At 39.1% G+C, this 16056-nt stretch overlaps 1 protein-coding gene across 1 annotated transcript; it reads left to right on the top strand.

Annotated features, from left to right (window-relative positions):
• The first annotated feature begins 11360 nt into the window (after positions 1 to 11360).
• On the top strand, positions 11361 to 13260 carry LOC122310126 (protein FAR-RED IMPAIRED RESPONSE 1-like). The gene is made up of 4 exons (XM_043124008.1): positions 11361 to 11541; positions 11625 to 12022; positions 12985 to 13125; positions 13231 to 13260. The coding sequence occupies exons 1-4, from the start codon at positions 11361 to 11363 to the stop codon at positions 13258 to 13260; spliced, it is 750 nt and encodes a 249-aa protein (XP_042979942.1).
• The last annotated feature ends 2796 nt before the right edge of the window (positions 13261 to 16056 follow it).

Here is a 16056-nt window from a genome sequence, read left to right as displayed (position 1 = left end):
TTTTTTCCCATATTTTTTAATAAATTTAAATATATATATATATATAATTTTTTTAAAATACACTAATAAGTTTAAAATTGCTTCTTTAATCATTCCGTTTAAAAATAAATAAATAAATTTGCTGAGGAACACTTGAGTGGCATGTAGCCACGTACCGCTTTTTTCTTAGAGTTCTTCTATACAAAGAGCTACTATTCATGCAACCTCCCCACTCCACCTACGTGGCAATTTTTTTTTTTTTTTTTTTTTATAGTGAAAACACCCACGTTTTGTTCATAAGGTAGATTTCAATTCTCCCCCCCCCCCTCGCGTTCTTCATTTGTGCATTCTCCTGCGTTCTCCCCCCCTGCGGTCGTTTTCTTTCGCCGCCCCAAACTCGAATGTTGCCCACCGCTGGCCGCACTGCAGGTGAAAAATACTCCGAAAAGGTGTGCAGGCTCCAACACTATGGCACGGTGTGGGTCCATCATTTCGGCACGGTGTAAGGAAACTTGTATGGGTTCTGTTATTGCAGTAAAACGGTCGCGGTGGGAAGGTGGTCCACATCTATCGCCGAAAGTCAAGCGGCACAAACCAAGTGGAATGCCCGCAATAAGTGAATCAGGTCCACTTTCAACGCAAGCAATCCCTTGGTGGTAATCACCAAGCTTCGGCTGGAATAGGATCGTAAGTCCCTCCTCGACCGTAAGTCCCTCCTCGAGTGTCGATTAATTCAATATATGTAGGAAAAAAATTTCCTTTTCTTGAACCTTCTGTTATTACGTTTAGTATGTTTTAGAATTTTATATTTGTTGGATGTAAATATTTGGGTCTGTCAAAGAGGTGGATGTTTTGGTGTTAAAGTGATGAATGCGAATTTTTTTGATCTATTGATTATAATTGTTTTAGGGTTTGCTTCTTCTTCTTTTTTTTTTCTTTTTTTAGAAAGAGAGGAAATCACATGTCCAAGAGTGATTTCCTCCCATTTTTATTCACCCTCACTTTTGGCGGAGGAAAACCGAAGAAAAAACATACAAAAACCAACAACTACCAACCCACAACAACCCCCTCAAAACCAACTCAAAAAACCATAAAACAGACCCTTTACCCATACAACTACCTACGGATAGAAGGCAATCTAGATTTATCAAGTCTTAAAATACCTTTCAACAACACAGGAACCTCTCGAGTCAACCACCACATCTCATTTCGTCCTGCTACCCCCAACCGAGCAAGATAATCTGCTGCATGATTCCCTTGTTTAGGGTTTGCTTCATGTTTATAGGTTTTGGTGATTCCCTTGTTGTTTGAAGGTAAATCATAGTTAGCTGCATGGCATTTACCTATGATGTTTTGGTTAACAATGTGGGGCATTTCGATATATTTCCTTCTATAAATGTATAGATCTATTGTAGACATGGCCTTTAAGTTGAATTCTGGAGGCTCATTTGAACCTTACTAGTTTAGAAATTGTAGGTGATTATTAAGGCAAGCAGCAGCGCAGCACCAGCACAGCACACTAGTACTCACAGCAGCAATACAACACCACACATTCACAGCAGCATTCCATCATCTCAGAATATTCCTCAACCACAGCCTCTGCAAATAACCGCGTCTCAATAACAGAATTGTAGACAGATGTCACAATATGAAAGGTTGACAGTTTTGGGTTGTTATAGAGTTGTTATTCAAGTGTCTATAAAAAGGCACTCCTGTGTATTGAAGAAGTGTGAAAAATGAGGAATAGTTTTACGTAGTCATTCTTCTATGATCAGTTTATATTTTCATTACTTTAATTACTTCAACATGGTATCAAGAGCGTAGAAAGACCCACGTCTATGGCCTCTCCAGATACAAACTCATCTCCTCCACCACCACCTCCTCCTTCTCCCCCTCCTCCTCTTCCTCCTTCATCCTCCGTGTCCACCACTATCATCACTTCCGCATCTCATCTAATCACTACCAAACTCACACTCGAAAACTTCCCGTTATGGCAAGCTCAAATTGTTCCTTTTCTCAAAGGACATCAGCTTTTCGGATTCGTTGATGGTACTTATCCAGCCCCACCACTAACCATTAACAAAGTTCCCAATCCTGCATACACCCAATGGGCCTTACAAGATCAACTGATTATTTCTGCTATTAATTCTTCACTTTCCGATTTGGTTCTAACCCAAGTGCTTGATTGTAAAACCTCTAAAGCTGTATGGACAACCATTCAAAACCTCTTCTCAGCTCACTCCTCTGCTCATATTATGCGCACAAAGTATCAGCTAGCCACACTCAAAAAGGGTTCTGACTCCATTTCTGAGTACTACAATAAAGCCAAAACTCTAGCTGCTAGCCTAGGAGTTGCTGGGTATCCCCTCACTGATATGGAATTTACAATAGAGTTGCTTGCAGGATTAGGCACCAATTACGAATCGTTGGTGACCTCTTTAACCACTCGTCCCGATCCCCTTACACCCCATCAAATCTTTAGCTATTTACTTACTCATGAGTCACGACTTTCTCATCAAACCCAGACCTTAATTTCGGGCACCTCTCTGGCAGCTCACAATACAACCCTTCGACCTCTGCATCTAGCTTCATCTAATAGAGGTGGTCGTTACTCCAACTTTCGAGGTGGCCGTAGGAGTCGTGGTCAAGGCCGCGGCACGTATACTGGTCCTCGTGGCACTAATTCTGCTCCAAACTATTTCACAAGCAGACAAGACACTCGTCCCTTATGTCAGGTGTGTCGAAAGCCTGGCCACTCTACCATTTCATGTTACTATTGCTATGATCATACCTACCAATCCCCACCACCCCCATCTCTTATGGCTAATCTTACTTCCCTGCAAACCCCACCATATAACCCCAACACGGCTTGGTTTCCAGATACTGCTGCCACCCACCACTTCATCCCAGAATACACTAATCTCAACCTTGACACAGCATCTTACCAAGGCTCCGATCAAGTCAGTATAGGCGATGGCAGCACCATTCCAATTCAGCACTGTGGCTCGGCTCATCTTGCTACATCTTTTGGCGAATTTCTCTTAAATAACCTTTTGCATGTTCCATTAATTTCCTGTAACTTGCTTTCTGTTAGACAATTTTGTCAAGATAATAGTGTCTTTTTTGAATTTCACTCTAGCTATTTTCTTGTGAAGGATTCTCGAACCCAGGCAGCTCTTCTTCGGGGTACCATTGAGAACGGACTGTATGTTCTTTCAACTTCTATCGTCCAAGCATCTCACACTCCTGTTTCTTCTCCTCAAGCACTTCTTAGCTCACTGACTTCACCTCACCTATGGCATCTCCGGTTGGGCCACCCTTCTTCCAGAATTACAAACTTCACTCTTCAACAACATCATCTTCCATCTTCACAAATTGGGTCCACTCCGTGTGTCTCCTGCCCACAAGCCAAGGCTCACAATCTCCCTCATCCTTCATCTAGTTCCAGATCTACTCTACCTTTTCAATTACTCTTTATGGATGTATGGGGCCCGGCCCCAGCGTTATCTACTTTTGGATGTCGCTATTATCTTTCTGTTTTAGATGACTTTTCCAATAACCTATGGTTCTTTCCCATGCAAATCAAGTCTAATGTTACGTCTTTAATCATAGCTTTTCTTCAATTTGTTACGAATACTTTTTCCACTAAAATTGTGTCTATACAATCGGGGAGGGGAGGGGAATTTCGCCCTCTCCATCCAATTTTCCAAAAAATGGGAATAAATAATCGCATCACAAGTCCTTACTCTCATGAACAAAATGGAAGTATTGAAAGACGTCACCGTCACGTCGTTGAAACCGGCCTTGCTCTTATGGCTCACTCTCATATGCCTCAAAAATTTTGGGTCGAGGCATTTCAAACGGCTGTATATCTGATTAATCGCATGCCTACTCCCACACTGTCAAACAAATCTCCTTTTGAAACACTCATGGGTCACCCTCTAGATTACAATTTTTTGAAAGTTTTTGGGTGCACCTGTTGGCCCAATTTGAGACCATACAACGCACACAAAATGGATTACAGATCTCTTCCTTGCGTCTTCATGGGCTACAGCCCAAATCACAAAGCTTACATTTGTCATCACATTGCCTCAGGCAGGACTTACATCTCACGAGATGTGATATTTCATGAAGATCAATTTCTGTTTCAGCCCATAAATCACCCTCGGCCCACAACAGTCACTCAAAACCCAGCATCTCCCTTGTTGTTCCACCTACCCAATTCTTCTCATACACCTCCCGATTATCCCATTACCACTTCAATGGTCAGCCCAACTCCCACACCTAGCCCACCACTTGACCCAGTCGAATCCACATCCTCCTCTCAAACCAATTCTAGGGTTCCATCCCCACCCCCTTCTTCGTACTCTGAGAATCGGCCGCCCCCTTCAGAAACCTCCTCTTCCCACTCACCCCCTCCCTCACGGCCTACCACCATCAATCCCTCTCATCGTATGCAAACTAGATCACACTCCAACATCCACTGTCCTCATCGTCTCACTGATGGCACCATTCCATGGCCGCCCTCCAAACCCAACAATCCGTCCACATCTCTCACTCAAATCGACTCAAAAACTCATACTCCCCCCACTAAAATCATTCCCGAGGAACCAACCTCCTTCACTGAGGCATCCAAACACCCTGAGTGGCGCCAAGCCATTAACGTCGAGTTCCAGGCACTCCTTCAGAATCATACGTGGGATTTAGTCCCACCTTCCAGTCGGTTCAATGTTCTGGGATCTAAGTGGATCCTCAAAACCAAACGTCGAGCTGATGGATCCCTTGAGCGTCGCAAGGCATGCCTTGTGGCCAAAGGATTCCACCAGCAACCCGGTTGTGATTTCTTTGAAACCTTCAGTCCCTGTAGTCAAACCCGTTACCATTCGTGTCATCCTATCTCTTGTTGTCACCTCTAACTGGTCTCTTCATCAACTGGACATTCAGAATGCGTTCTTACATGGTGATCTCGAAGAACCAGTCTACATGAGCCAGCCTCCAGGTTTCGTGAATCCCGATCATCCTTCATACGTCTGTAAGTTACGTAAATCGATCTATGGATTAAAACAGGCACCTCGGGCCTGGTTTGCAAAACTCAGTGATCGATTGATTTCCCTTGGTTTTCATTCTTCTCGTTCAGATAGTTCTCTGTTTATATTTTGAAATAATTCTGATTGCATATATATCTTAGTCTATGTAGATGATATAATAGTTACTGGATCCAATAACTCTTTGATTTCTGATTTTATTCAATCCTTAGGTGTAACCTTTCCTGTCAAAGATTTAGGACATTTACATTACTTCTTAGGAATAGAAGTCTCTTAGAACACCTCTGGGTTATTTTGTACCCAAACAAAATGCATCACTGATTTACTCATACGCACAAACATGCATAACTCAAAATCTGTTTCCACTCCAATGTTGTCTATAAAATTAAATGCTCTAGATGGGAACACATTTGAGGATCCACAATTGTACAGAATAATTGTGGGCAGTCTTCAATACCTTTCATTTACACATCCTGACATCTCATTTGCAGTTAATAAGGTGTGTCAGTATATGCACTGTCCTCAGCAGCCCCACTGGCAAGCCGTCAAACGCATTCTGCGTTACCTCAATAACACCCGGACTTTAGGACTTTTTCTATCTCCAACCTCCTCACTGCATTTATCTGCCTTCTCTGATGCTGACTGGGCTGGATGCCCTAATGATCGCAAGTCAACGGGAGGGTTTTGTGTATTTCTTGGTAATCATCTGGTGGCCTGGGGTTCAAAAAAACAGCCTCCTATTGCTCGGTCTTCCACTGAAGCCGAGTACAAAACCTTAGCCAACACAGCCTGTGAATTGATTTGGGTTCAATATTTACTGCAAGAACTTGGCATATTTCTGGCCCAACCACCTACACTCTGGTGTGACAACCTTGGCGCAACGTATCTGTCAGTTAACCCAATTCTTCACTCACGGACCAAGCATGTGGAGCTCGACTATTATTTTGTGAGAGACCGGGTTGCATCTAAGTCCCTTCAAGTTTCCTTCATTTCAAGCAAAGATCAATTGGCCGACATCCTCACAAAGCCTCTGTCCTCAACCAGATTCTTACTACTTCGATCAAGCCTCACTCTCAAGTCAGTGCCGCTTGATTCGCGGAAGGGTATTAAGGCAAGCAGTAGCGCAGCACCAGCACAGCACACCAGTACTCACAGCAGCAATACAGCACCACGCATTCACAGCAGCATTCCATCATCTCAGAATATTCCTCAACCACAGCCTCTCCAAATAACCGCGTCTCAATAACAGAATTGTAAACAGATGTCACAATATGAAAGGTTGACAGTTTTGGGATGTTATAGAGTTGTTATTTAAGTGTCTATAAAAAGGCACTCCTGTGTATTGAAGAAGTGTGAAAAATGAGGAATAGTTTTACGTAGTCATTCTTCTATGATCAGTTTATATTTTCATTACTTTAATTACTTCAACAGTGATGTATGTACCTAGTTGTATGCTTTTGTAGGTGTTGTTTAGTTTAACTTATAGTTTGTGATTTTATTTTTCACCTGAGAGGTGAATGTCAGTATGGATCATTTGGGTTTTTATGAAATGAATTTGATTGTGATAATCATGATGCTGCTTTTGTCACTGTTGATGCATGAGATTGGAATGGAGGCCTAAACAGATTGTCAATTGAATGGAGGCCCCACCTGATTAACATGATTTTCCTTTCTTCTTGTTTCAATATTGTTATTCATAATCACAAGGAGTCAATGACTGACTTACTTTAGGTCTTTTGATAGGGAAATCAAAAACCCAAGACCCCATCTATATGATAATTTCCCCAACTCAATTATAGCCTCTTCTTCTTCTTCATTTGTGTGTGTGTGTGTGCAGAATGAACAAAAATAAAGAGGACAATACCATGTCCATAATACATAGTGGGCATCCCATGAATTTGACTAATTTGGTGCCATGTGGTGGCTTTTTCTAGTCTGCCCACCTTGCTTTAAAAATTGGCCCCTCCCATATCTAATTAGATATGTTAGATGTTAATTAGATATCCATTAAATGTTAGATGAATGAGGACTGCACATATTTTTCATCAACAATACTTATAAAAAACAAATGTTAATTATATAAACAAAGTGACTTTACATTGTTAGTTGTGACCCAAATTAATTGTTGTATGATAAATCATTTGTCTGTATATATTCTTATACTTAATATAGAATACGATTCTTCCCCATTCACTTGTAATCATATGTTGCTCATTATGCTTATTAAGGTGTAGTTGATTCGAGCAATTATGTTTCATGTAAATCTTCTTAATTGGGGAGTTCAACTTTTTTTTTTTTTGAACCACCTTAATCACCTTTCATGGTTGAGTTTGCTGTTACTGCCCATAAATAAGATTATGTGCTTTTGATAAAGGAATTCATTTTAAAGTGACTATATAATCATCTTTGCATGTACAATAAATTGGGCAAAGGCATTAATGAATGAATGAAGAACATGAAAACGTACAGATTTTCCCACTCCAGCTTGCCTAGTGATTACAAGAACTTGATTACTATATAAGTTTTTCCTGTAAATAAAGAAGGCAAGATCATAAAGCTCCAAAACAATGATGCAAAGAGGAAAAGGGAACACAGAGGTAATTTATGATCACGGTTAATAAAATCTAGACAATGAGTTGATAGACCCCAGCATTTAACTGACATCAAATCTCCAAACCGTATATAGAAAGAAAGAAAACTAAATTATAGCAATGATAATGATAAAAAAAAAATATCAGTAACATACGGACAAGTGACTTAAAGAACTTAAATTTTATTCAAAATCCTGAAATCTTAAGATGACAAGGCCACAGTTTCAATATAGCTACATTGTCATCATTATTTACTTCTTAACACGTACTAAAAAACATATAGCTACAATTCTCTAGGTTTTGCAAATCAAAGGAAACTGCTCATCAGTTCCATCATTATTTTCATCATCCATATAACTCTAGGGATCACAGCTTGGTTTTTTCTTGTCCTTCCTACCTTTTCACAGTAGCTAAATCCATCTTTTAAATGACAACAAAGGTATTAGAATATTAGGTATTAGAATATTAGAATATTGGACGGTGAAAGAATAACTCCAATTAAGATTCTAGGATAAGAGTAGGAGAGTGTGTGATGAAAATTTTAAATATTTTTACAGTTTTTATAATCTATACCAGTTAGGCACAAATATCTCTTCCTCAAACCAGTAAGATTAAGAATGTGTAGGCCTTTAATGTTACTTCACACGTTGACGACCACAGTGGTAGGAAGAAGGAGGAGCTGTACCTGTGGATGAATTTTCCCCAAATATAAATTATAAATTAGCAGCAGATTAGCCATTAAAATATTTGAGAATGTTTAATCAAATATGAGAAGGATATAATGCGAGTTGCTCCAACAACATTTAAATATATTGTTTAAAGCGAAAGTCGTTGAGCTGCAATAATAACCAAGATCCTGGCACATAGAACCTGTTTTACTTGCCAAAAATCCTGCCTTGGAGATCCGTTAGCTTGTTTATTGCATTTACAAGTGGCCCTTTTACTCTTGAATGAGACTACTTTTAATGAGGTTTTTGGGCAGTTTTTTTCCAGCTCTTGAACATCTAATTAGGTGTGTTTCTTTTCTGTACATGGGGTATGCATAATTAATTATGAGGATTGATTATGAGGGTTATTTAGCATATTTCCTCGTTATTTTTAATTTTTCTGACATTATATTTTGAATGCATGTTGCAGTTGCCTGATTAGGGTTATGTGTAGGTTGAGGGATTTCTTATATTGATGCATTATTCTTGTTCTCAATACTTAGTCCAACAATCATGATGGGCAAAGAGGAATATGGAAGGCCACCCAGGCCTTCTACGTCGATTTCTACGACCCATGTAGGCTACACATTGGTTATTTGATTCTATTGTGTTGTCATATATTTTCCTGTAGCATTTACTTAATCCATTAAAGGTTCTTTTTTGTATGTTATAGGAATATTATGGTACTGTAAATCCATATAATCCACCATATATGATGCCTCCAAATACATTTCCATATCCATATGCTTGGGGTAGCCAGGTAAAGTTATTTTATCCTTCCCTATATTTATATATATATATATATATTTGTTTTGTTGCATGGGTTTGAGTTATTCTAACACAGTGGGTTGGTAACTGCAGTATGTCGCAATGCCTCCCTTTGGACCAATCATGGCATCCTCGATGGCGAGTAATCCGAAGGAGTTGAGACGAGGTGAAGATACAAACTAGGTAGTTCACTTCATTCTCTTCTTGCTTTGATTTTATAAATAATAAGTTTTTTTAGTGCGTGCGTGGGTTTGAGTTATTCTAACATAGTCCGAGTGGTGCAGTATGTGCCAATGCGACCCTTTGGACCAATGATGCCATCCCCTCCGTCGAGTAATCTGGAGGAGTTGAGCCGAGGTGAAGATACGACGCAGGTTTTGTAAACTTCATTCTCTTCCTTATTTAATTTATCGATTATTTGAAATTTTCAGCCTTAGTTCATGTCTGGGTTTGAGCAATTCTAACATAGTGGGGTGGGTAACTGCAGTATGTGGCAAGGCCACCCTTTGGACCTCCGTTGCCATCTCCTCCATCAAGTAATCCGGAGGAGTTGAGCCAAGGTGAACATACGACGCAAGTAGTTCACTTCAATCTCATCTTTAATATTTTTTTGAATTTATTTAATTATGTTCTTTATGTGTTTTTTTGGTGCGTGCGCGGGTTTGAGCATTTCTAACACAGTGGGGTGGGTAACTATAGTATGTGGCAATGCCACCCTTTGGACCTTCGTTGCCATCCCCTCCGTCGAGTAATCCGGAGGAGTTGAGCCGAGGTGAACATACGATGCAGGTAGTTTACTTCAATCTCATATCGATTATTGGCCTGAATTTATTTAATTATGTTCTTTATGTGTTTTTTTGGTGTGTGTGCGGGTTTGAGCATTTCTAACACAGTGGGGTGGGTAACTGCAGTATGTGGCAATACCACCCCCCTTCGCAATGCCACCCTTTGGACCTCCGTTGACATCCCCTCCGTTGAGTAATCTGGAGGAGTTCAAATGAGGTGAAGATACGATACAGGTAGTTCACTTCAATCTCATCTCTATTATTTTTGTGACTTTATTTAATTATCTTCTTTATTTATTTTTGGTGCGTGCGTGTGTTTGATATTCTAACACTATGGGTGGGTAACTGCAGTATGTTGCAATGCCACCCCCCTTCGCAAAACCAACCTTTGGACCTCTGTTACCATCCCCTCCGTTGAGTAATCCTAAGGAGTTCAGACGAGCTAAAGATACGACGCAGGTAGTTCACTTCACTATTTTCTATAAATTCATATTTATATGAAATTTATTCTTTTCATTTTAGTGCGTGCGTGGGTTTCAGTTATTCTAACACAATGCGACTTCATGGGTAACTGCAGTATTCCTCATTGCCACCCTTTGGACCAACCATGCCATCCCTTACGTCGAGTAATCCGGATGAGTCGAGACGAGGTGAAAATACAACTCAGGTAGTTTACTTCAGTCTATTTTCTTGATTTTTTCTTGTACCTCCGTATTTTTCTTACTGAATAACATAGTAAGGAAAATACAGCATTCAACAATGCCACCATGAAGACCAACTACCCCCTACCCACATTGCGCAAGTGAAAAGAATGTTGGAGGTACACATTTCGTCATATGAGTTAACATCCCATGCCAATAAAATAGAAATTTTTTCAGCTAATATTGGTTAGCATTCTTTTCAGAAATTGAACCGGACATAAATATATCGCCAAATGCGGAGGGGATGAATGATGATCTATCAGATGATGATGATAAAGTTGACCCGCCAACAACTGGTATGAAATTTTCATTTGATAAAGAGGTTTTACTGTATTACAAATGATATGCCAAACAAGAGGGTTTTGGTGTTATTATCAAACGGACAAAGAGAGATCTAGATGGGAATGCCAAATATGTGACGATTGGTTGTGCACGTAGGGGAAGGTATTATCCTAGCTATAGTAATTTATCAAAGCCACGACCAACGACAAAAATGGATTGTAAGACAAAAGTAAATGCTCGGTTTGTGAATGGGGAATGGGTGTTGACCAATGTTGATCTGCTTCACAACCATAGTACTGTTAGCCCATAGAAATCTAGATTCTTTAGATCTCACAAAGTTTTAGATGAATACAATCAGAGGATGCTCGACTTGAATGACAGAGCGGGTATTCGGATGAATAAAAATTTCCAAGCACTTGTGACTGAAGCTGGGGGGTTTGAGAATTTAGATTTTCAAGAGAAAGATTGCAGGAATTAATTCGACAAAGCCAGATATTTAAGAATGGGTAAAGGGGGTGGTGAAGCATTGAATAACTACTTTAAGAGAATGAGGAAAATGAATGATGGCTTTGTGTTTGTCATGGATGTGGATGATGAGTTTAGAGTGAGGAATGTGTTTTGGGCTGACGCACGAAGTCGAGCGGCATACGAGGTTTTTGGAGATATTATCACCTTCGTACAATGTACCTAACAAATAGGTACGGAATGCCGTTCACTCCCTTCGTTGATGTCAACCATCATGGACAGTCCATACTCTTGGGGGCAGGGTTGATTTCAAGCAAGGATACAAGTACGTTCGTTTGGTTGTTTGAAGCATGGTTAGAATGCATGAATGGACGGGCACCCCAAGCCATCATAACAGACAAAGACCGTGCAATGAAGAATGCCATTGGCATTGTATTCCCGCAAACAAGGCATAAATATTGTCTCTGGCATATAATACGAAAATGGCCAGAGAAATTGGGATTCCACTCGGAATACGACGCAAGCTTGAAGGTTGCAATTCAGAATGCAATCTATGATACACAGCCTTGTGATGAATTTGACAAGAAGTGGCAGCAGCTAATTCTAAGTATGACCTTATGGGAAATGCATGGTTGGAGAGGTTGTACACGGAGAGGTCTTTTTGGGTACTGGTTTATTTCAAAGGTGTATTTTGGGCTGGTATGAGCACTACCCAGCGGTCTGAAAGCATGAACGCCTTCTTCGACTGATTTTTCCATTCCGGTACAACGTTAAAAGAATTTGTCGATCAATTTGACAATGCTTTGAGAAAGAAGGTGGAGATGGAGACGGAGACGGCAGCTGATTTCCAGTCGTGTAACCAAACGATCCCGTGTGTTTCGTCATTCAAAATTGAGAGGCAGTTTCAATCATTGTACACAAATGCTAAATTTAAAGAGGTCCAATCCAAGGTTTGGGGGATGCTTTTATGTAACCCCTCGCTTGTCAGCACACAAGGCAGCATTTCCACTTTCGATGTGCTCGAAGAAATTTCCACCCCCAATGGACAAACCAAAATTGTGAAATACATAGTTTACTTGAATGAAGAGGAATTCGAAGTTAAATGCACTTGTGCCCTGTTTAAAATGAGGGGGATTATCTGTAGGCATGCATTTAAAGTCTATCAACTGAAGTACATTCATCACGTGCCAGATAAATATGTCTTAGATCGATGGAGGAAAGACATAAAGAGACCTTATAGGCTGGTTAAGAGTAGCTATGATGATTTTTGGGGCAATACGGATTCACGGTGGCATGACGTTGTTGTTAAAAGATGTCTAAGATTTATGAGACGTGTACCATGGAATGATGAGCATGTGAATGCTTTCTTTCATCTTTTGGAATAGTTTGAGCAGAAGGTAGTAGGATTATAGGCTGAGTCAGGATCAACGAGGTTAAAAGAGAATGTCGATGCCGATAGAGGTAAGAAAATATAAGTCCACACGTTGTTCGTGGGAAAGGCAAACCACCAACTCGAAGAAAGGTCCCAATGGTCGAGAAGGCTGGAAGGAAGCAAAAGAAGAAACAAGTATTACATTATAAAAATCTCTCTTTTATGTGTAGAAATTTCTATTTGTACACAAATTTTTTCCTAATGTGTAATACTCTATTTTCCATTTTAGACTTATAGGAGAATATTTGTGGAGGAATCACAAAATGTTGATCCTAAACCAGCAGAAGAAGTTGGAGGTGGTATTGACGAGGTTGTTATCCCAACCCAGTGTAGTAATCTAACACAAGTAAGGCCTCCAGCCAGTGATCAGGTTTGAGCATACCAACCATGTATGCATTAGAGTATATATTTCTCATACAGTATGCAAGAGTAATCAGTATATTATACTAATTTAGATCATTGTGCTATTCTTCAGGCTATGCCAATCTTGCCCCATGGACTTTAGCATATACACTAACAGACTTTTGGTTACTAGTTTTGCTTAACTTGCAGTATCCATGTTGGTACAAAAGGTAAGTTTTCTCCAATTTTGCAAGCGGGAGAAAGTAAGACGAAGTTGGGAGAATATGTTTTTTTCCCCCATATGCTCCATTACTACTTCATTACATCCAGCATTGTATCTGTGCATTATTGTGCACGAATGCATTTATTGTGCAAGAATGCATTTGTTGGGTGGGTAAGAAAATTAGAAGAGGAAGTTGCTAATTTATCCTTTTCTCTATGCATATATATAATCCATATTCCTCTGGCACATCCAGGAACTCCCTTGGTGTTGGGTACAAGAATTTCCACTCTTTAACAGTTTTGTGGTTGTGCACATGAAGTTTTGTATTTTGGGGGAGAGATGAGCATCATCATCTTGGTCTTCTACCTTTGCATTGAATTGTGGGGAGTGTAGTGAATATTGTCTCGGCATCCGACCAATATGACGTGAAACATAACATAGCAATGACACTATATGTTATATTTATCACGGATTTAGAAGCTTGTGTTGGGATCCACTGTGCTTTGAATATTTCTGGAATGAGAAGAATATGTTTTTGCAACATATTGTTTCTGTTATTGTTCATTGTTCTCATTTTTTCTTTGCATTTAATTTGGACTTGTTGGTCATCTTGCAGTTGGAAATGGGTGGCTTTTTTATCCGAATCAACTGTCATCAATTTGTACAGGTCTAAAAAATTGGTATTTTGACATAGCATCTTGATATGCGAAGGTGGCTTGTATATTGGAATTTGTAAATGCATCCTGTGAATTTTGATAAGTGGGTATTGAAAGATATCCCAATACCTCAAGTAAATAGATATGCATAGGGAGTGGAGAATAGGTTTGTAAATAGACTTTTATATGAAGTGGATAATAACTTTTTGGAATTTATATAATGATAAGGAATGCCTCTTACTTTTATTGTACATCAATAGCAACTTCACTTCTACTGTGACAGACAACTAATTCAAGTTAGATGCTTATGCTTTTGTTGAGGGCATTCCATAGATAATGTTCTTATTATTATAAAAAATATTTTTAATGTCCTTTTTCTGTGATGAAAGGGAGAAGGATGTGAGGTTTTACTGTACTACTGTGAGCTGTTTTTGGAAATGATGCATTAGTAACACTGGTTTTTATCATTTTTGTTGTCTGCTCCTTTGGTTCACATGCAGTTTTTATTTTTTTTTATGATAATTTATTACTTCATTTTTTGCTAATTTATATTTATTACTTCTCCAATGGCAAACTTAGATGGATAGGTCTTTATCGTGGTTATCATGTTGTTGCATACTTGTAACCATCTTCTGTTAGAATTTCAGTTGAACAGGGGGGGTTTTCTAATAGGTTTTATCATCAAATAAAAAATGAGTAGATGGGTTCGTTTATATGGATTTCATTGCATTCCTATTAGTAAGTTTGGTCTCGGAAGAAGGGGGAGGTGTTTTGTCATGGATGTTAAGGTTTTCTTATTGATTGATGTAGGAAATGCATGCCTAGATATTGGTGGTGATATATTGGCTCGAGTGTCCAGTTATAAGCAAAAGGAAACATAAATTATTGGCATTTATGTTTACCTTGTTCTTACCTTCTAGTCTTAATCCCATCAAAGGGTGGTTCTCTTCCATGTGTTTGGTATAAGCAGGTTTTTTATTTTGTTGGAAATGCTTTTGTACATATGTTGAGAATGGATATTGTGATGCCATGTTGCTGGGTATAGGCTATAAATGATCCGGATTTGGAAATTCGTTGTATATTGCTAGAAGGTTGTAGAGGATGCTTGCCAGGTTTCCTCCATGGTAGATGGGTGGAGGGGACATGATTATAGGTAACATTACCTATAATGCTAGAGTTCCTCAATCTACTATGTTAAGTTTTAAATTCAATTTTGGGAGGAAGGGTGTTGAAGATACTGAAATAGTCGAGAATTCAGGCATGGCTGTTCCATTTACAGACCAAAATCTGTACCAACTGAACATGAATAATGTTTTCAACTAAGGTCAATTTCTTTAGAGCATAACTCCTCATATCTGTTATCTGGTGAAACGTCTTGATGTATGTCTTTTTTATTGTGCATGATGTTTACCCAACTTTATAAAGGTTCCAGCAAATGTTACTCTAGTTTTACTTTGTATGGAGGTTTTTAGAACTTTCACTAATAATAAAGTTGAGTTACTTCATCATAGTTGAAAACAAATGTTTTCAGCAATCACGAAATGGATATTTTTATTTCTTCAACACTTTGTGGCAATAAAGAAAGACTTAGATTGGTTTGTATATATTTTTTTATGAGAAAATATATTGATATGGAAAATAAATCTTTGCCATGGATGTCATCCAGATTTTTTCCTTTTACAGACGGAATATTTTTCCTTGCTAAGAAGTGGAATTTGAATTTTCAGTTCAACGTTGCTTATATGTTATACTTTTGGTTATTTCGTTTTGGTGAGTAGAGCACAGGGAGCATTTCGACGGTAAACTATCATGAAGCAATTGGCTATAGCTGTTGAGGAAGTTTTTGTTGTTCATATGTGGCAAACTTTCTCTTTCCTTTTATTTAAACTTGCCGCTAAATGACCATAATCGTCTCAGTTGTTGCTTTCCCCTAAAGTTGAGAAAGAAAGTTATGTGCAAAACTTTTTACATTTCAGGCTTTTTTTCCCCATATCTCAATTGGAACTTGATTGGTTTGACGTCTTCTCATCTTGTACTTCTCCAGAATGCATGCTTTTTGATAATCTAAAGTGTGACTGTA

The sequence above is a fragment of the Carya illinoinensis genome, chromosome 5, assembly GCF_018687715.1.
Source record: "Carya illinoinensis cultivar Pawnee chromosome 5, C.illinoinensisPawnee_v1, whole genome shotgun sequence".
NCBI classification, from domain to species: Eukaryota; Viridiplantae; Streptophyta; class Magnoliopsida; order Fagales; family Juglandaceae; genus Carya; species Carya illinoinensis.
Note: the sequence above shows the minus strand (reverse complement) of the source record. Positions and strands in the feature narration are given on the sequence as shown.

Excerpts from the sequence above, each read along its gene's own strand:
- LOC122310126 (XM_043124008.1), top strand. The coding sequence starts at position 11,361 with ATGGGTAAAGGGGGTGGTGAAGCATTGAATAACTACTTTAAGAGAATG. Across the intron at positions 11,542-11,624 it reads TATTATCACCTTCGTACAAT|GGTTGATTTCAAGCAAGGAT; the intron begins GTACCTAACAAA and ends TCTTGGGGGCAG. Across the intron at positions 12,023-12,984 it reads CAAAGGTGTATTTTGGGCTG|ACTTATAGGAGAATATTTGT; the intron begins GTATGAGCACTA and ends TTTCCATTTTAG.